At 40.8% G+C, this 21501-nt stretch overlaps 1 protein-coding gene and 1 long non-coding RNA gene across 3 annotated transcripts in view; one reads left to right on the top strand and one right to left on the bottom strand.

Annotated features, from left to right (window-relative positions):
- nol11 (nucleolar protein 11) overlaps positions 1 to 21501 on the bottom strand; it is an 81178-nt gene that overhangs the window by 27870 nt on the left and 31807 nt on the right. For both annotated transcript variants that reach the window (XM_082136822.1, XM_082136823.1), the window contains exons 5-10: positions 18668 to 18725; positions 18426 to 18567; positions 18139 to 18342; positions 12472 to 12548; positions 12248 to 12368; positions 12047 to 12144 (exon numbers count right to left, since the gene is read on the bottom strand). In XM_082136822.1, coding sequence (XP_081992948.1) covers positions 12047 to 12144; positions 12248 to 12368; positions 12472 to 12548; positions 18139 to 18342; positions 18426 to 18567; positions 18668 to 18725 — 700 coding nt within the window. The remainder of the gene's footprint in view (positions 1 to 12046; positions 12145 to 12247; positions 12369 to 12471; positions 12549 to 18138; positions 18343 to 18425; positions 18568 to 18667; positions 18726 to 21501) is intronic.
- On the top strand, positions 9716 to 11275 carry LOC309474520. The gene is made up of 2 exons (XR_014197357.1): positions 9716 to 10678; positions 10941 to 11275. It is a non-coding gene; the product is annotated as an uncharacterized lncRNA (long non-coding RNA).

Raw genomic sequence — 21501 nt, 5'->3', positions numbered from 1 at the left:
AATATAGGAAGTATTGGAAGTAAATTCTTTATGGATCATTATAAATACTTTGCTTTAAAAGTACCAAGTAGTCGCACAAAAAAAAGATGCATAAATTGTTTTAGCATCGCAGCCCTCTGAATCGTAATCGAATCGTGAGGTGCCTAGAGATTCCCATCCCTGTTTCTTTTTATATATCTCCGATTGTATTCGTCTGAAAGAAGAAAGTCATATACACTTAGGATGGCTTGAGAGTGAGTAAACCATGGGCTAATTTTCATTTTTGGGTGAACTATCCCTTTAACAGCAGTATGAACTGACGGCAATAGCTATGGATTTTTTTCAAGTAATCAGCTAAACTAAATAGTTTTTATTGTTAGCGTTTTATTTGTTTTTATCCCCATTAACTCCACGGACCCGGTACCGAAAATCTTCGTTATAATGTTCGTACGTTCTTTTTATAGGCTTCCTTAAAGGTATCACCCAATTCATGGTCTCATTTGAAAGCTTAGAATCTAAACTTTACAAAGAATACCATCACTTTTGTTTTTATGATACATATCAAATTAAATATTAGCTTAAATATGCATTGGTCCCGGACAAAATTTCTGCTTTATGATTGCGAAGAAATATTTCTACAAATATAATTTTTTTATATATTTCACAAAACAGTCAAGTCATATATCACAAGAAAGCTCTCATTCTAAGGAATTTGCCAATGTAGTTTATTTCATTGTGAGAAAATCATAGATCGAAATATCTTCAAAAGAATCGCACAGTGAAATAGAATCAAACAGAGATGAAAGAGAAAAGTATCACATTCCAGCTCCGATGACTGCTTCAGTCAGCCGCAAACAGCCACATAATCTATATCAGTTCTTTTAGCTTAGGATGTTTTCTTTCAAATGAGACCATTTTCACATTTCTGTGAGCTTTCGTTGGTAAGAAAAACCTTTTCGAAATGAACAGAGGAGACGCGCTCTGAGCGCAGGACACCGAATCTCCAAACCATCTTTAAACAGGGTGCTAGCCTTACTTGTGCTACTGCTAAGACAAGTATTTAATATACATATCTGACTGGATATAAGCTCACGTCACACATCAGGCGGACCTTTCACAAGAGGAGATTCTGATCGAGGCGAGTTCAAGAGACGGACGTGCTCCCTGATCACTTCCGGGTGATCTCTGTTGAATGAAATCTCCGCGAGTTTGCGTGTTATTATAGTTTATCAACTGTTTTGATTTCTATAATTGAATCTAGAATGATAAAAGCATCAATGGCATTGATAAAAGCGATCTTTGGAAGTGCAACTGGTTTCTAAATGGACGATTGAGAAGTTTTGGGTGCACCTTTTGGAGACACACTATGCGTTTTGGTATGTATAACCTTATGGTTTTTCAGCATTTACAATGTTTATACACTTTTTTTTAATAAAGTTATTGTTAGATTGAAATGTGAAAGCACAGCAACCAATCTGATAAACTATTATTTGAAAATAAATGTCAAACATTTTGGATATGGAAAGCACAATTTGCGCAATAGTTTCCAACTTTGCATAAGTTGAATAAAATGGTAATTTCAGCAAATCTACATTTTGATATTGTGAAATGGATATTATTACAGTGCAGAAACTATGTATAAACAGTGATTTCTTTGTTTCAGGTTCTGTTGAAGATTGGCACTGTGGGCACTGTTGGATCTCTCCAGGAGTCTGGCCGGTGATGTTGAGGTGATGCACAACACAGGTGACAAAACTGATACACATAATGAATTATATAAATCTGGAGGATGAGGATCCTGTTCTAGATTGTAATAGACCACAGATTTTAGGCATATAATTTGTAAAATGATAAGTCTTATCTTCTGAAAGAATAAAACGATCAAAATCATAAAGCGCCAATTTTTTTTGTTTTTGCTTATTATAGCACAGACCACATTAGGGCTGAACGATTAATTGCATTTGCGATAATATCGCGATATGATGAAACGCGATTTTTAAACCGCAAAAGCTGCGATTACACTCTGGTCACGTGACACGCGAGAGAAAAGCAGTCATCAGCATCAACTTGGCACGCTACGCATATAGGCCTGGCATACAGGAAAGAACAGTTTATGTTTGATTTATGTGATATGTTATAATATATATATATATATATATATATATATATATATATATATATATATATATATTAATTAATATATAATGTATAATAATATATTCAGAGAATTTCAGAATCGAGTCTGAGCATAGTTTTTAAACAGATGCGTGATGACGCTGCGTGTGCTTTAGAAACAGCCGTATTCACACACACACACACACGAAACCTTCCGAAAAATTTTCTTTCATAAATTTCGGAAAGGTTTAAGCGAATTACAAGGACATTCGCGGGCTTTATCGCACTGGTTGCCGCTTTGCCTGATGTTACTCTTGCAGTTCGCGGTCTCGCCCGCCGGAATTTTCCTCACAAATGCTTTACTAAGGCATTATTTATGTCTTTTGGAATGCAGTTGGCTTATATATAAAAAAATATGAAAATCACTGAGAAGGCTGCTTTCAATTTAAAATACTCACGCGCGCTTTGTGTAGAGCGCTCGCGCATGCGGCTGTGAGCGACTCATTGGTTAAATGTACTGGCATCTCAAAATGCTTTTATGACGCGAAATGAATGTAAATTAAAATTCTGGGCCGAAACCGAAAATTTAGGATGCACTTGGCCGAAAACCGAAACTGGCTTCTTTTAAAAACCTATAAATAAATAATAAAAAAAAAAAATATATATATAAAAAAAAAATATATATATATATATATATATATATATATATATATATATATATATATATATATATATATATATATATATATATATATATATATAGCTTGAATTTAATGGATCTGAAATGAAAAATCACTATATAATAATGAAACTTTTAAGTCACATAACAAAACAAAATATTTTAACAATAAATATAAATAATACCAAATAATATTATTCTTCAAGTTTTATGTTCCATCAAATAAAAAAGTTTCCACAATTTTGGAGATTTTTGCAGAACAAAAATGTTTACATAGTGCAACTTTGGTGTCCTCTCGTATAGGGCTGTCACTTTTGTGAAAAATCCTGTTCGATTTTTGAGATTTAAGTGTTCATTGAATCGTTAGTAAATTGCCTATATTTGGCGTTGATCCGTTTTCAACGCCAAATATAGGCAAATCCACGGACAACTAAACAGGCATTAGGACGAACGTAAAGAGGGCGCTTGAGACGCGCACAAGTCAGCAATGTGTACTGCCATAACATCAATGAAGGCTACATATTATGCAGAAATAGGGTGTGTGTGTCAGAACATGCAGTTGCTGTGTGACGCGCGTTCGCTGCGGGCGTATCGTGACGAGCTGGACGCGCTCCGAGAGAAGGCCATTAAAATCGATTCCATATTTTCGTTTTCGAAACTTGTGTTGGTTGGTCCGATCGATTAAGTGACAGCAATATGCAATAAGTGACAACCCTCTGACATGCTTAATCTTTGATAGGCAGACGCGTGATAACAGCTCGACCGTGAGTGAAACCTAAGCGCTTGCGCAAGGATGGGAGGGGCGGGTGACATTCATTTTCGGTTTACGTTTTCGGCAGTTTTTTTTATTTCGGCCCGAAACCGATAATGCCATTTTCGGCCGCCGAAATTTCGGTGCACCCCTAGTAAACACGGTCAGTCATATCTTAAACCAACAGGACAAACCACATCTTATATTTCAAAAGGGATCTGTGCATTAGTGTGAATGCAGCTTATCGTATCTAAACTGAGAAGACAAATCACTCACAGCTCTTGAATGGAAAACGTTCAGACAGCCTACTTTTAAATACTGAAAGCACTCTTTGTTTATTGCTTGTAATGGTTTTTTTTTGTTCCTCTTTATCTTTTATATTTTGAAGCTATATTCGTTTATATAGCCTATTTAAAATTCTTAACATGTTTTTTTAATAATTATTTTTAAAAATACGTATTATGTTCTGTTGTTTATCTGGGCAAAAGAGAGACCTCTTGTGGCGACTCCTAACATAGCGTGCTGTTTACATTTACTAGTAGTATCGCGTCAGTTCAATGTCTCTCGGTGAATTAAGCAGTCTCATATTTTTTTCTTTGGATTTAATTCGGCCAGAAAACACGTTTGCCTGTAAGTACGAAGTCATACAGTTATATCATCTAGCACTAAGAATACTAGTAATGAGATCCTTTGTTTATGAAGTTGAGTTCGTTCTAAATGTGTATTTTGATCGCATATGCTAAACGTTAGCCTCGTAATGTAATTTCCTATAGAAGTTAGCATTAAGCTAGCGCATTTATTTTTATACTTTCAACAGATTAAATGTAAATATTGTTCTTGAACAACTTATGTATTTGAATTGAATACTGAAATGTATTGTTCTTTGCAGTTTTACAGTGCTTCCTGAGTAAAGTTTGGAAAGGATAAACAAGCTTCATTCTTTGTCTTGGGGAAACTGTTAGCTATCTGCCGAGCTGATGTAACAGGCTATGTCACGCCATACACACACAGAAGCGGGGGCAGAACAGTAAAAAGGCAACTCTTCTAACGGCCAGCGTTTGTCGATCTGTGAGTAGAAAATCACATAAAGCAACCATCATGGCACACAGAATAGAAGAAGAGGATTTGGATGGATTAGAAACCAGATCACAAATATCTAACTGCTCAAGAATCAGCAGACAATCTGCAGCTAATTCTATGGCATTGAAGGCACGGGCTAAAGCAGAAGCTGCACGTGCAGAGCTTGCATTTGTTAGAAAAGAGGCAGAGCTAATAAAACCACAAACCATTCTAAGCGCCAGTTTGCATGAACTGAAATTAGCAAGGGCATTGGCTGCTGCTAACGCCGAAGCTGAAAGCCTTGAAGCAGCTGCTGAGGAGGAAAATGAACTGTTAAATCCACTTCAGCAAATAAAAAAAAACACAATGCCTCTAACTCCAGTCGAAATTCATTGTGGAAATGCTGCGATGCAGATCCCTATTACACATCCAGGTCACCAGCCTTATCAGAGTGCAAAAGCAGCCAATACAGTAAATTTAGCTACAGTTTCACAATCAGATGCAAGACCACGGACAGCATTGAAGTGAACAGATGTGACAATCAAGTCAACGCGTCACCAAGTGAAATCAGTGAACACAGGTTGCTTGAGCAGACTCAACACCACTCGTACAAAGGAGAACCAATCTGGACCCCAAATCAGATATGCAGCACTGCACAGAGAAAATCATACAGCTATAGTGAGCTCTCCCACAATGTGAAACAAACCAGTGACGATTTCAAGCCTCCCCAGTCTTACTACACACAGTCACTGCCTATGTTCAACACAAGCCCACCCAGTGCAGTGGCTGCAACAGACCTAGGGAAGTACATGATGCGACGAGAGCTGGTGAGCTCAGGCCTACTGAAGTTCGACGACAAGCCGGAGAACTACTGGGCCTGGAAGGCGTCTTTCATCAGCTGTAATGATGACCTGAAACTCTCCGCTAGAGAGGAACTTGATTTGCTGTGCAAATGGCTCGGGCCCTCATCATCTGAGCAAGCTAAAAGGATCAGAGCGGTACACATTCACAATGCACCCACAGGCCTCAAGATGTTATGGCAAAGACTGGAGGATGTTTATGGCTCACCTGAGGTGATTGAAAATGCTCTTCTGAGAAAAGTTGAGGAATTTCCTAAGATCTCAGCCAAAGAAAACCACAAATTAAGAGAACTGGGAGACATTCTCATGGAACTTGAAGCAGCCAGAGCAGATGGATACTTACCTGGTCTCTCATATCTCAACACCTCCCGTGGAGTAACCCCAATAGTCCAGAAACTCCCTCTCAACCTACAAGAGAAGTGGATTACTGTAGGATCACGTTACAAAGACCAACACAGGGTGCCATATCCTCCCTTTGGAGTCTTTGTCAACTTTGTTTGTGAACAGGCAAAAACACGCAACGATCCTAGCTTTGCCAGCATTACAGGAGCATGGTATGCAACAAAGACAGAAAAGAGTGTTATCAGCCAGCCAGTCATCACGTGAGAACATCAGTTGCTGTAAGGAGGACTGAAATCTCAACAAGTGGCAGGGACAGCGATAATACAACAGTAGTTCGGAAAAAAGAGGATCCCGACAAACAGTGCCCACTACATAAGCCTCATCCATTGAGAAAATGTTGTGGCTTCAGAAACAAAACTCGAGGAAAGGAAAGCGTATCTGAAAGAAAAACGCATCTGTTTCAAGTGTTGTGCTTCATTCACTCATGTCGCTAAGGACTGTAACAGGCCTCTGCTGTGCCAGGAGTGCAACAGTGACAAACACCTGTCAGCGCTTCATCCAGGGCCCGCCCCATGGAAAACTGATGTTCATGTGAGTACCGTGGATCACAGCGGGGAGCGGCAGCCGCTGGAAGTCATTCCGTCTGTGACGTCCAAATGCACAGAAATCGGTGGGAGTGTGAACACGTCAAAATCCTGTTCCAAAATCTGTCTCGCTTTAGTGTATCCTGCTGGCCAAAGAGACAAAGCCATGAAGACCTACATTGTTCTTGACGAGCAGAGCAATAAGTCCCTTGGAAGAACAGAATTCTTTGAACATTTTGGAATTCAAAACGCAGGGTCGAGGTACACTCTGAAAACATGCTCAGGAGTGGTGGATACAGCAGGGCGACGCGCCAGCAACTTCATAGTGGAGTCAGTAGACGGCAACATCCACATTCCCTTGCCTACTCTGATTGAGTGTGACATGCTGCCAGACGACAGGTCCGAAATACCATCACCAGAGGTAGCCAGACATCATCCTCACCTCAAACACTTGGCAGACAAAATCCCAGCCCTGGATCCCAACGCGTCCATCCTCCTTATACTTGGGCGAGACATAATCGGCTGCACAAAGTGCGTGAACAATGTAATGGGCCACACAATGCACCGTTTGCGCAGCGACTCGACCTTGGATGGGTGATAATCGGAGGTGTGTGTCTGGGAAGAGCACATAAAACTACTACTGCCAGCGTCTTCAGAACCAGTGTGCTGATAAGCGGACGCCACTCCATCCTTAACCCATGCATCAGCAACTTAATGGTCAGAGAGAAGATTGACAACGCTGTACCACCCCACACCTTTCCATGTGTGTCTCATACAGCCAATGAAGCAGATAGCCTGGGCAGAGACGTGTTTCAAAGAACACAGCGCGACGATTAGCTTGGCCTGTCCATCGAAGAGGAGTTGTTCCTTGACCTCATGGATAAGGAAGTCTACATAGACGAAGCAAACTGCTGGGTAGCACCGCTACCATTTAAGCCGAACAGGCCGCGTCTGCCCAACAACAGACAACATGCTGTCAATCGCCTCGCCTCCCTCCGTCGCATGCTGGAGAAGAAACATGGCATGAAAGAACACTTCTTCAACTTCATGCAAGCAATGTTTGACGCTGACCAAGCGGAGCTTGCACCAGCACTGAAGCCACAACAAGAATGCTGGTACCTACCAATATTCGGTGTTTACCACCCACAGAAAAAGGACCAAATACGTGTAGTGTTTGATTCCAGTGCGAAGCACGAAGGCACCTCCCTTAATGACGTTCTTCTCAGTGGGCCTGACATGAATAACACCCTACTTGGGGTCCTCATGCGTTTCCGCAGAGAACCTGTAGCGGTAACTGCAGATGTCCAGCAGATGTTCTACTGCTTCATTGTACAGGAAGATCATCGTGATTTTCTACGATTTTTGTGGTTCAAAGATAACAACCCAAACAAACACATCACTGAGTACCGCATGAAAGTGCACGTTTTTGGCAACTCTCCTTCCCCTGCAGTAGCCATATACGGCCTGAGAAGAGCAGCCTTGCATGGAGTAAAGGAACGGGACAGTGAAGCTACACACTTCGTCAAGAAATTTCTATGTGGATGATGGGCTTTCCTCATTCCCCACTGACGAAAAGGCCATCGCTGTACTGAAAAACACAAAAGAGATGTTAGCAGAGTCAAGCATCAAGTTACACAAAATAGCCTCTAACAGTCGTACTGTGATGGATGCCTTTCCCCCTGAGGAGCGGGCCAAGGACTTGGTGGATCTAGAGCTAACTGTTGACCCCTTGCCACTGCAGCGGAGTTTGGGACTCTCCTGGAACTTGCAGTCAGACACGTTCACGTTCCGTGTATCTAGAGAGAAGAAGCCATTTACTAGGAGGGGAATCCTGTCTACAGTCAATGGACTTTACGACCCCCTGGGGTTTGTAGTACCTGTCACAATCAAAGGAAAGGCCTTAGTCAGGGAGTTGTCTGCCGAGCAAGCTGAATGGGACGCTCCTCTGCCAGCGCCGAAAGAGGAACAGTGGAGAATGTGGACGGACTCACTCTGTGAGCTTGAGCAGCTTCAGATTGACAGACCCTATGTGCCAGTTTCCTTGTGCTCCACAAAACACAGAGAACTCTGCATCTTCTCCGACGCCTCCACTATGGCCATATCAGCAGTGGCCTATCTCAAAGCAAAAGATAAAAATGGACACACTCACATTGGATTCCTCATGGGCAAGGCAAAGCTGGCTCCTCATCCCCCGCACACTGTTCCACGGCTTGAGCTTTGTGCTGCTGTCTTGGCTGTTGAATTGGCAGACTTAATTACTGAAGAACTCGATGTAGACATCCACAAAGTCACATTCTACACAGACAGCCGGATTGTGTTGGGCTACATAAACAATACAAGTAGAAGATTCTATGTATACGTCGCCAACAGAGTCACACGCATTAGAAAGTCTTCAAGCCCGGAACAATGGCACTTTGTCAGCACAGAACACAACCCAGCAGACCATGGGACTCGCTCAGTGCCAGCAGCCATGTTGAAAGACACCAACTGGTTCAAAGGTCCAGCCTTCTTAGCCAAAGACACCTCACCGCCAGAGGAGTTTGAGCTCATTGACCCTGAAGCAGACGCAGACGTACGCCCACAGATCCAAGCTTTCATAACCAAGACCTACGAGGGAGAGAGCTGGGATCAAACCGATTTGAACGCTTCTCCAGCTGGAAGTCACTTATTCGAGCCGTTACCAAGCTCATACACAAGGCCAGGTCTTGTGCAAAGGGCTCAATCAGCAATACAGATGAGAAGACACAAGCAAAACTAATAGTCATCAGAAACGCTCAACACGATACATTTGCTGAGGAGATGAAATGCCTTTCCAGAAGTGAAGTCGTTCCAAAGTCGAGCCCTCTGAGGAAACTGAATCCAATTGTAGATAAAGACAGTCTGCTGAGAGTTGGAGGACGCATTCCTTTGGCTGACATACCCTGGGAAGAGAAACATCCAATCATTGCTCCCAGAAAACACCACGTAGCAACCTTATTGGTGAGGCATTACCATGCAAAGGTCGCTCATCAGGGAAGGCATCTGACAGAGGGTGCTGTTCACTCTGCTGGACTGTGGCTGATTGGAGGCAAGAGACTGGTGTCAAGCATCATACATAGATGTGTGACCTGTAATAAGCTGAGAGGAAGAATGGAAGAACAAAAAATGTCAAGCCTACCTTCTGAACGACTCGACCCAGGTCCTCCGTTCACAAATGTTGGTGTCGATGTGTTCGGCCCATGGACCATAAGCTCAAGACGAACTCGCGGCGGCATTGCAGAGAACAAACGCTGGGCAGTCATCTTTACTTGCATGGTAACAAGAGCTGTGCATATCGAAGTGATCGAGTCTCTGTCCTCCTCAAGCTTTGTTAATGCACTAAGGAGATTCACAGCTGTCCGTGGTCCTGTTCGCCTGTTTCGTTCTGACCAGGGAACGAACTTCATTGGGGCATGCAAGGAACTTCAGATCAAACCTGATGATCATGAACTTAAAACTTACCTTCACAACCAAAGCTGCACCTGGACCTTTAATCCTCCCCACTCCTCACATATGGGTGGAGTGTGGGAGCGTATGATAGGCATTGCCCGCAGAATACTGGATGCACTGCTGTTACAGACAAACACTGCCCACCTGTCTCATGAAGTTTTGGTCACACTCATGGCTGAAGTCATGGCCATTATGAACGCTAGACCCCTTGTTCCTGTGTCATCCGACCCAGACATGCCCACAGTGCTCACACCAGCCATGCTGCTTACACAGAAAGTCGACCCAGTGCTGCCACCAGCAGGAGAGTATGACCTTAAAGACCTATATAGCAAGCAGTGGAAACAAGTACAGGCGTTGGCCGACTCATTCTGGAAACGCTGGCGTCAAGAATACCTGGTGTTACTCCAACCAAGGAGAAAGTGGCACGTGGACAAGCCAAACCTGAGTGAAGGAGATGTTGTGCTGCTCAAGGATGCTCAGGTCAAGCGGAATGAATGGCCTGTCGGAGTGGTGGTAAACGCCATTCCCAGCAAAGACTCTAAAGTTTGCAAAGTGGATGTTAGGGTGGGCAGACAGGGTACTCAGCGGGTGTATTCTAGACCAGTCTCAGAAGTTGTTTTACTTGTAAAAAGGGAATAGTGTTATAATACATTATAACAAGCGGGGAGTGTTATGTTCTGTTGTTTATCTGGGCAAAAGAGAGACCTCTTGTGGCGACTCCTAACATAGCGTGCTGTTTACATTTACTAGTAGTATCGCGTCAGTTCAATGTCTCTCGGTGAATTAAGCAGTCTCATATTTTTCTCTTTGGATTTAATTCGGCCAGAAAACACGTTTGCCTGTAAGTACGAAGTCATACAGTTATATCATCATCTAGCACTAAGAATACTAGTAATGAGATCCTTTGTTTATGAAGTTGAGTTCGTTCTAAATGTGTATTTTGATCGCATATGCTAAACGTTAGCCTCGTAATGTAATTTCCTATAGAAGTTAGCATTAAGCTAGCGCATTTATTTTTATACTTTCAACAGATTAAATGTAAATATTGTTCTTGAACAACTTATGTATTTGAATTGAATACTGAAATGTATTGTTCTTTGCAGTTTTACAGTGCTTCCTGAGTAAAGTTTGGAAAGGATAAACAAGCTTCATTCTTTGTCTTGGGGAAACTGTTAGCTATCTGCCGAGCTGATGTAACAGGCTATGTCACGCCATACACACACAGAAGCGGGGGCAGAACACGTATAATTACACAAATAAAGATTTTAACTGTTATTAATAATATTAATTACGAAAAAAAGTAGATCATGAGGTGCCTAAAGATTCCCATCCCTACTATACAATGATTTATTGCTTGTCTTTGTCGAATAATACAAAAGATAAAGAACTTAAAAAGTAATCGCATATTAAATCGCAATATTGGTTAAAAAAAAAAAAATCGCAATTAGATTATTTTCCAAAATCGTTCAGCCCTAGACCACATATACTATAATATTTATCACATTCAGCGGTGTTTTATATAATTTCAAAAGGTTTTCTGTAAAATTGCACTAAAATATTGCATATATACCACTGGATATGGGTATGAGCAGAGTTTAGATTTGGGTAGGTGGAAATTACATAAAAAGGTAATATTCCTCCCTTCAGATTAATATGAACATATTTTACATTTTTTATTATAGAGAAGAAAAAAAAAAAACTTCCAGTGTTTGCTCGCATCTAGAGGAAACAGCCATAATTGTCTGCATGGTGATAGAGCCCACAGGGCCTGAGTAATACACAAAAAAAAAAAAAAAAGCCACCTTATACTTAAATGTTTATCACTTTTAGCACTGTTTTATGAAACTGCAAAGGGTTTCCTGTAAAATGACACCAAAATTGTCTATTTTGAAAATGGCTTTTCAATTTGGGTAGGCAAATCCAGCCGGAAATCCCCCAAAATGGTCCAGGAGCTATCCGAAGGTTAGCGACAAGAAAAATACACGGTTAATTCTCACTATTAATTACTAGGATATTGGCTGTTTATTAATACTTATAAACCACATATTAATGCCTTATTCTGCATGACCGTATTCAACATCCCTTAAGTCTACAAAATTCACAAAATTCAAAGCAAGAGAAGAGCCCTTCCACCTAATACTCTGCATGTACTGCCCCACTGCAAAAACAGAAATCTGTAGGAAAATTGGTTTAGTTGAGTGTCTCTTACATGTCTTGTTGACATCCTGCTCTTGATTCCTGGTGTCTGTGTGATGTCACCATGAGGCTGGGCAGTCCAGGAAGACAAAAGGCTGCATGACTTGGATTCTGATGAAGAGAGAAAACGTCTTGACATGTTTTGCCACATTTCATATTCGTTACTCTAGAAAAGAATATGGCAGACGTTTCATATTTCAACAAAAGTCTTTACCACTCCGACTCTGCTTCAGTTTTCCCATGGTAGCCGCGAGAGATGACTTCTGGCACTCAAAAGGAATTACTGACAGCATCTTCCCATGAGGGACGTACAGCTTCCCAGAATAACACCACAACTGTATTCAGGAGAAAATGTTTCACTACAGTATTAAACATGTATTAACTTTGCGAATAATAAATAATAATAATAAACAAATAAATAAATAAATAAAATCACACCTGACTACAGATCCTTCCTGACATTTCTTTACTAGCCTGAAGAGTTTGGAAATGAGTGTTCCAGATGCAAAGGTAATCTACGAATGACAACATTCCAATGATCATTGCACCAATCAGATATCAAGTGATAGAGGAATAAAAAAAATAAATAAAAAAAAACACAAAATTTCATTGATAAGAATGTGAAGAGTATGGGTGTCATCTTAATTTTATATAGCGCTTTTAACAATGTAGATTGTTCCAAAGCAGATTTACATTGATAATAGGAAATTAAAGTAAAGTGTGTTTGGCTTTATAACAGCTCTAGAATTTGATTGACAATTTCTGGGATTTTATTGATAACGGTAAGTAGAAGATATTGTGTTTATAAAAGTCTTATATTGTCCATCCATCCATCTTCTTCCGCTTATCTGGGGCCGGGTCGTGGGAGCAGCAGTCTAAGCAGGGATGCCCAGACTTCCCTCTCCCTAGACACTTCCTCCAGCTCTTCCGGGGGGACACAGAGGCGTTCCCAGGCCAGCCAGGAGACAGTCCATCCAGCGTGTCCTAGGTCTTCCCCGGGGTCTCCTCCCGGTGGGACATGTCCGGAACACCTTCCCGGGAAGGCTTCCAGGAGGCATCCGGAAAAGATGCCCGAGCCACCTCTGCTGGCCCCTCTTGATGTGGAGGAGCAGAGGCTCTACTCTGAGCTCCTCCCGAGTGACCGAGCTTCTCACCCTATCTCTAAGGGATCGCCCAGCCACCCTGCGGAGAAAGCTCATTTCGGTCGCCTGTATCCGGGATCTTGTCCTTTTGGTCATGACCCACAGCTCATGACCATAGGTGAGTGGGAACATAGATTGACCGGTAAATTGAGCGCATTACTGCAGAAGCTGCACCGATCTGTCTGTCAATCTCCCGTTCCATCCTTCCCTCACTCGTGAATAAGACCCCAAGATACTTGAACTCCTCCACTTGAGGCAGGAACTCTCCACCAACCTGAAGCGGGCAAACCACCCTTTTCCGACTGAGAACCATGGCCTCTGATTTGGAGGTGCTTATTCTCATCCCAGCCGCTTCACACTCGGCTGCAAACCATCCCAGTGCATGCCGAAGGTCCTGGTCTGATGGGGCCATATTGTACTAACTCAATTAAATGGAAAAACTACAAGTAAATACAATACAAAAACTCAAATCAGAACTGCTTTTATGGAGGAAAACTGCAAGGAGTATAGGGCTAGGTGATGAACAATTTATTGAAATTCATTTCTCAAAATTAAAATTAAAACAAGTTTAATAAATGTTCAATATTTTGTTTGCACGCCAAACATGGAACGAAACGGCTTTACTTGTTTGATCCGCGTTACACATACCATTTATCAGCCTGGCTCAAACGGCAGCACAGTGCGATCTTACGATAGCAAATGAGTTCTCACTGAGCGTTTTGATCACGCGACCACTAAATAAGCATCTTCTTGCACTTGAACGGTGACACACAAATGTCAAAATATCCTCAAACACAGTCGGTTATGTCTTAAATGAACGTAAACAGTTGACAAATAAAACGCATAACTATATATTGGATCCGTGCAGCTCTTAAAGTTACAGCAGGAATATTCCTAATACCTTAATCAAAGAACAAAAGACCGAAAATGTACTCGCTGTTCTTGATTGAATAACTTTTGTAACTGTGTCATGTATATTTTCCTTTTTTCAAAATATTCATTTTTCTATTAAGATATTCTATTAATATTAAGGGAAAAAAAAGAATGAAAAGCATTTTACTGAAGTTAAATGAAGTTTACTCATGATTATTTGGTTGTAATCATCTCTAATCTAATCTCAGATTTGTGAAATGTTCACCTGTTTGGTTAAGTGTTTGTCATGTTCCGACAATAAAGAACAGTTTAAAACCACAATTAATCTGGTTTCTACAACTTTCACCTTTAAACTTGAAAGAAATAAGATTTGCCATTTATCTTGATAATTATCAATATTGCTCACAAAAAAAAACAGTGCCACGCTTTTGCATCGCATTAAGACGTATCACATTCTCTCAAAATTGCATTGTAAGAAATCATATAAATAAATAAAAAGTTACTATCCAACTGGTGAGTAAGTTTCATAAACTCAACAATCCACATGCACCCTAGTTTAACATACTAGGCCATAGGGCTGGGCGATATGGACCAAAAGTCATTTCCCGATATATTTAGGCTGAATATCGACATACGATATATATCCCGATATTTTTTCCGCAAAGTGAGAGCAAATGTTCAGTCAAAGTCAAAGCCAAATATGACATGTCACGTAGTTTTATTGAAACAGTCTATTTCAGTGAACAGTGGCAAAATCAAATGAATAAATAATAAACAGGTTTCTTCACCTTAGGGCTGCACAATTATGACAAAGATCATTGGACCTTCGAATTGTAATTGTGATTTATTAATTATGATTATCAAAGTTTGTTTATATATATATATATATATATATATATATATATATATATATATATATATATATACCACATACATATATACATATACATATATATAAATATACATATACATATACATATATATAAATATACATATACATATAGTGAGGAAAATAAGTACTTGAACACCCTGCTATTTTGCAAGTTCTCCCACTTGGAAATCATGGAGGGGTCTGAAATTGTCATCGTAGGTGCATGTCCACTGTGAGAGACATAATCTAAAAAAAAAAAATCCAGAAATCACAATATATGATTTTTTAACTATTTATTTGTATGATACAGCTGCAAATAAGTATTTGAACACCTGTCTATCAGCTAGAATTCTGACCCTCAAAGACCTGTTAGGCTATGTTCACACTTAGCGTCTTTTTTCAAACTGCCAGCGTCTGTTCTACATTATAACCCTATGGAGTAAACCGTTTTTTCAAAAAAGTCCTGAGCGCTTTTTTAGACGCCACCGCCGGCGTCTTTTTCTGCAGCTCAGAGCGTCTTTTTAAGTTGAAAAAAGTTCAACTTTTCTGAAAAGAACGCCCTACGTCAAGCGCCTTTTTGACAGCTGACCAATGACAAGCGAGTAGCGAGACCTGTCGTTTCCATAACAACAAGAACAACTGTCTGTCGTGCACCCACAAACGTCTTTGTGAACCGACATTCTCCTCCCCGGGAACTTCAAAAGCCAACGCAAGAGCCAACTTTCTCTTTCTCGACATTTTTTGCATCACACAGCACTAGGCTACTGTTGCAGCTGTTGTTATAGCAACAAAAGACGCGCTCGGCTGCTATTTGTAACCGAACGCTGCCAGCGTTTTTTTTTTTGCTAAAAAAACGCCGTTGTCAACTTTTTCTTGTCAAAAAAGACGCTAAGTGTGAACATAGCCTTAGTCTGCCTTTAAAATGTCCACCTCCACTCCATTTATTATCCTAAATTAGAGGCACCTGTTTAAGGTCGTTAGCTGCATAAAGACACCTGTCCACCCCATACAATCAGTAAGAATCCAACTACTAACATGGCCAAGACCAAAGAGCTGTCCAAAGACACTAGAGACAAAATTGTACACCTCCACAAGGCTGGAAAGGGCTATGGGGAAATTGCCAAGCAGCTTGGTGAAAAAAGGTCCACTGTTGGAGCAATCATTAGAAAATGGAAGAAGCTAAACATGACTGTCAATCTCCCTCGGACTGGGGCTCCATGCAAGATCTCACCTCGTGGGGTCTCAATGATCCTAAGAAAGGTGAGAAATCAGCCCAGAACTACACGGGAGGAGCTGGTCAATGACCTGAAAAGAGCTGGGACCACCGTTTCCAAGGTTACTGTTGGTAATACACTAAGACGTCATGGTTTGAAATCATGCATGGCACGGAAGGTTCCCCTGCTTAAACCAGCACATGTCAAGGCCCGTCTTAAGTTTGCCAGTGACCATTTGGATGATCCAGAGGAATCATGGGAGAAAGTCATGTGGTCAGATGAGACCAAAATAGAACTTTTTGGTCATAATTCCACTAAACGTGTTTGGAGGAAGAATGATGAGTACCATCCCAAGAACACCATCCCTACTGTGAAGCATGGGGGTGGTAGCATCATGCTTTGGGGGTGTTTTTCTGCACATGGGACAGGGCGACTGCACTGTATTAAGGAGAGGATGACCGGGGCCATGTATTGCGAGATTTTGGGGAACAACCTCCTTCCCTCAGTTAGAGCATTGAAGATGGGTAGAGGCTGGGTCTTCCAACATGACAATGACCCGAAGCACACAGCCAGGATAACCAAGGAGTGGCTCTGTAAGAAGCATATCAAGGTTCTGGCATGGCCTAGCCAGTCTCCAGACCTAAACCCAATAGAGAATCTTTGGAGGGAGCTCAAACTCCGTGTTTCTCAGCGACAGCCCATAAACCTGACTGATCTAGAGAAGATCTGTGTGGAGGAGTGGGCCAAAATCCCTCCTGCAGTGTGTGCAAACCTGGTGAAAAACTACAGGAAACGTTTGACCTCTGTAATTGCAAACAAAGGCTACTGTACCAAATATTAACATTGATTTTCTCAGGTGTTCAAATACTTATTTGCAGCTGTATCATACAAATAAATAGTTAAAAAATCATACATTGTGATTTCTGGATTTTTTTTTTTTTAGATTATGTCTGTCACAGTGGACATGCACCTACGATGACAATTTCAGACCCCTCCATGATTTCTAAGTGGGAGAACTTGCAAAATAGCAGGGTGTTCAAATACTTATTTTCCTCACTGTATATATATACACAAATAACATGTTTACACAAAATTTGTTAACACACACACAAGTACTTTTCCCCTTTACTTAACATAAATTGTAAGAATATGACTAATAGTAAAGACTAGTACTGATAAATAAACATTAGGCCTATGCTAGAGCTATTAAACAGCAGTCCCAAACTAGTTTTTGTTAATACAATGTTGGTATGAGCCATTTAAAAATGACACAAAGAAAAAAAAATGGCATTTTGGGGTTATGGAAACGACAGTTACCATGGTGAATACACAATATTAACAATAACTGTTAATGAAACATGGAAACTGCTCCTGGTGAATAGAATGAAAATCATACCTGCATTACTTTTATTTCGTGTAATTTACAACGTAACGGCGTTGCATGCTCGTAGTTTATTTTGCACTCTATACAGTGAGGCGATACACAGCGCGCGCCGCCGCATTTGTGCGTGCAATTGAAGAGTGTGCGCTACGAGCACAGTATAACGGCTTACAGGACAAGAAAGTCTGTTTTTCTGAGGTGAAAGACTTTATTTCAGCGTACACTTATGTCACTGCCTAGTAGTTCCTATTGTGCTGGGTTTTCTGAAGTAGTCATGATTCGCCTCTCAGAACATAAAATGCTCTAAACACACACGCAGAGTGGAAAAGGAGGAGCGGGGGCGCGGGGAGCAAGGATCACAGCGCAAATTTGAACTATATCGATATATGCGATATGGTCTAATTCCATATCGCATTTCAAAAATATATAGATATTTTTTATATCGATATATCGCCCAGCCCTACTAGGCCACATCACGCAGTGATGCAGACTCTCAAAGTATGATATTTTTTTCAAAGTGCATGGTCAATAATCAGCTTGCACAATCAAGATATATATCAACAATAATATTACACCACCCCTAGTGAAAAAGATGGAATATCAGGATTAAGGATGGAGCGTCACCTTTGCAAGTTCCAGCAGAGGGGTGGGGGAATCCAACCACAGCTACATGAGCCTCATCAAGCACAACAGCAGCACCAGATATCAGTTTTTCCTCCCCCTGAGGCAAATTGAGACGCAGGGAGCGAGGTAGAGCCTGGACACATTCAGCTCTTGTTGCTGAACTTCTGAGTGGCAACACGCTCTCATACAAGCTGCCATTCAAATCTGAAATAATGCAGAGTAATTGTGTTGCCAGTAGTACAAAATTGTCTCTCTGTAAAGATGATAGAATAAATTAAGAGACTTACACAAGTACAACAGGTGTATGTTATGACCCCTGCATGTGGCAGAGAAACTGATAGGTGCAGAGAGACCAGGTTCAGTCTCAATTCTGTGTTTCACAAGGGTGTTGGGGTTAAATCTTTGAGCATACAGCCAGTGCTCTCCTCTCTGAAATGAACAAAACCTTTGAGTTGATTTCCAGGTTCCCCTCATCATGCATTGATAGAACAAAAGATCAACAATGATTCAAAAAGACTTCAGAGAGAACCTGTTCTGTGCTGAACAAAACAACAAGCTGGTGCTCTGCCTTAACAACAGTACTCCATCTGTGAAAAAGAGAAAGAAATTTAACAAGGAAGCTTATACATAATTTATATAAGTCTATATAAAGAATATATATAGAAATATATAAGAAAATAGCATTGGACATCAAGTAGTGAGCTAATGCAGTAATCTCTTAGTATTAGCTTCAAAATAATTGCAAAGTAAGTGCAAAAACCATGCCGCTGTTGCAAGTGAACCCATATTTAGGGCCCAAGTCCTGAAAGGGCGAAAGTCCTATTGTTCTCCTAAGGATTATTAGTTATTAGTTATTGTTTTTCTAAGGTTTATTCTTATTTTTGTTCAAGTGGCTTTTGGGGCCCTTAACATGCTCAAAAACTCTTGAAACTGCACACTTGCAATTGTCTGCCATTAAGTTGAGAGAGAGAATTTTACACTCTTGATGGTTTAAACTTTAGAGTATAACCAATTCATTTCCGTGTGCAGTTGCCTGCATTACATGAATTGTTTTAGGGGCCAAGCACCGAAGGTGCGGAGGCACCTATTGTATCCGTTCGCGTCCTTATTAGGGGCCAAGCACCGAAGTTTTTTTTTGGCAAATGTCTGACCACCTAGTGGTCAAAAGTTATAACAAAATTTCCAAAAAGGCTAATAACTTTTGAATAAATCTGCCTATTGAAATTGCCACTGGTCTTAATAGATTCCTTGGGTCACGCTGAGAACATAGATACCCAATTTACCTTATTTGGCCGAACGTCCTGTCTGCCATCTTGCTTTTCCTTCCATACCTACTTTTTCAAACTTCTCCTAGACCGTTTGTCCAATTTTCACCAAAATTGAATCGTATCATCTCCAGACAGTGCCGACTAGAAGTTATGGATTTCGTGTCGATAGACGCAACCGTTTTCGTATACCGCAGCAGCAAATTTGAGGCATGATGCCAAAATGACAATTCCGGCTTTATCTCTGCAATGCCTTGACATATTGACACCAAACTTTGTATGTGTTATTGTCACCTTACTCTGACCACATCACATCAATTTTGTAATTGCGCCACTTATTGGTCAAAAGTAATAATCCATTCAATCATATTTTAAATTACTGTTTAAAGGTGCTCTAAGTGATGTCACACGTTTTTTAGGCCGAAACATTTTTTGTCACATACAGCAAACATCTCCTCACTATCCGCTAGCTGGCTGTCCCCCGAACACACTGTAAAAAAACGCGATCTCTCTAGACACCACAGGCTCCACAAACGGCAACAAAAACAAACTGGGCTCACCCGCACCACGAAACACAACAAACAGTGCTCCAGCCAATCACCGACAAGAAGTATTTGAGGGGTGTGGTTTGGGGGTTAGTGCGCGTGGACATGAAGGGGGTGTGGAGCAGAGCCATAGAGAGGGAAGCATGAAGAGGGAAGTTTGAATTATGGCCGACACACGACTAAAGAGACGACGTTCCGATGAACAAATTGTAAAGAAGAGGGACAAGGATAAGGAACGCGCGAAGTCCCGAATTTACATCGGAAAAACCCTAGAAAGGTGGCGAGAACTCCGCCGGCAGAAGGGCTTCCAATCCGACATTCAGTTGCTCTGTTTTTGCAGAACAGGTAAATCCATTTTTCTTTCTAAATTGACGTTCATGTTCGCCAAACCACCACAAGGATGTAATTAGCTAGAACTATGCAGTCAGCGTTAGCTTTGGTGAATACAACATATATGTTTCAGCTAGCGATCAATCTCTATTGTAAATGGTCAAGCAAATTCACAGTAGGGCGACAATTTGTGTGAATTATTGTTTCCACCCACTGTTTATGGATTTGAATGTTCATTTATAGGCTATTGACAACTTTGACTAAATTTGTTTACGACGCCGCCGTTGTTTATGCTCACTGGGAAACGCGAAGCTAACGTTATCTTGCTATTATTGCGTCCTTGTATGGGAGCTATAGTTATAGTTATAGCTATATGTATGGGAGCTATAGTTATAGTTTTTTTTGTTGCCCTTATGTACAGCACTTTGTTCAGCTGCTGCTGATGTGAAAGCGCTTTATAAATAAAGTGATGATGATGATGATGATGATCATGATGATGATTATAACCTCAGGTGGCGAAACGATTTTAAGACAATGTTTCTCTTTTTCTGTTCTGCAATATATAAAAGCATTTATCTAACTTGGTGACATTACACATTGAATGAAGTATCAGTAAAACTTAACTTTGTTTTTAGTGACTACTTTGACTTTCCTTTATGCCGGAAGGGAGGGGAGGAGGGAGGAGGAGGAGGGAGGGTCTAGCTAGCCTCCGTTTTGTTTGACAACAATTTGAATGTCAACACTCCCGGCATCACTTAGAGCACCTTTAAATGATTTTTCAGCCATTTCGCCTAAATCCTCTTTAAATGTCTTTAATTGCTCATTGTTGCAGTTGGTCTGACACTTTCAGCCATGTTGGCATGTCTTGTCTTCTTCTGCTTGGCCCCGGTAATTGCTGCTTGCAGCTATATTTTCCCTTTGTTTTTTTTCCCTTTTTCTAAACTAATAAAGAAAGAAAAACATACTTACAATACATATGTACATACTCTAGGGATGGACGATGATATCGTCGTAGAGGAGGAGGGGTTAATTTACAATATTATATTTTTCAATTCTTTTTTTCAATAAAATGATTAGGTCCATAGACAACTAAAAACAAACATATTCAGCAAACAATAAATAAGTTGCAATATGGAATTAATTGTGCAGGGCTTTCACTGTGAGAGAGAGAGAGAGAGAGAAAATGCACAGTACATCTACTGTGTTTACGGGAATATTCGACT

The sequence above is a fragment of the Leuciscus leuciscus genome (assembly GCF_965113295.1).
Source record: "Leuciscus leuciscus genome assembly, chromosome: 14".
NCBI classification, from domain to species: Eukaryota; Metazoa; Chordata; class Actinopteri; order Cypriniformes; family Leuciscidae; genus Leuciscus; species Leuciscus leuciscus.
The sequence above is the reverse complement of the archived record's forward strand: the minus strand, read 5'-3'. Positions and strand labels throughout refer to the sequence as shown.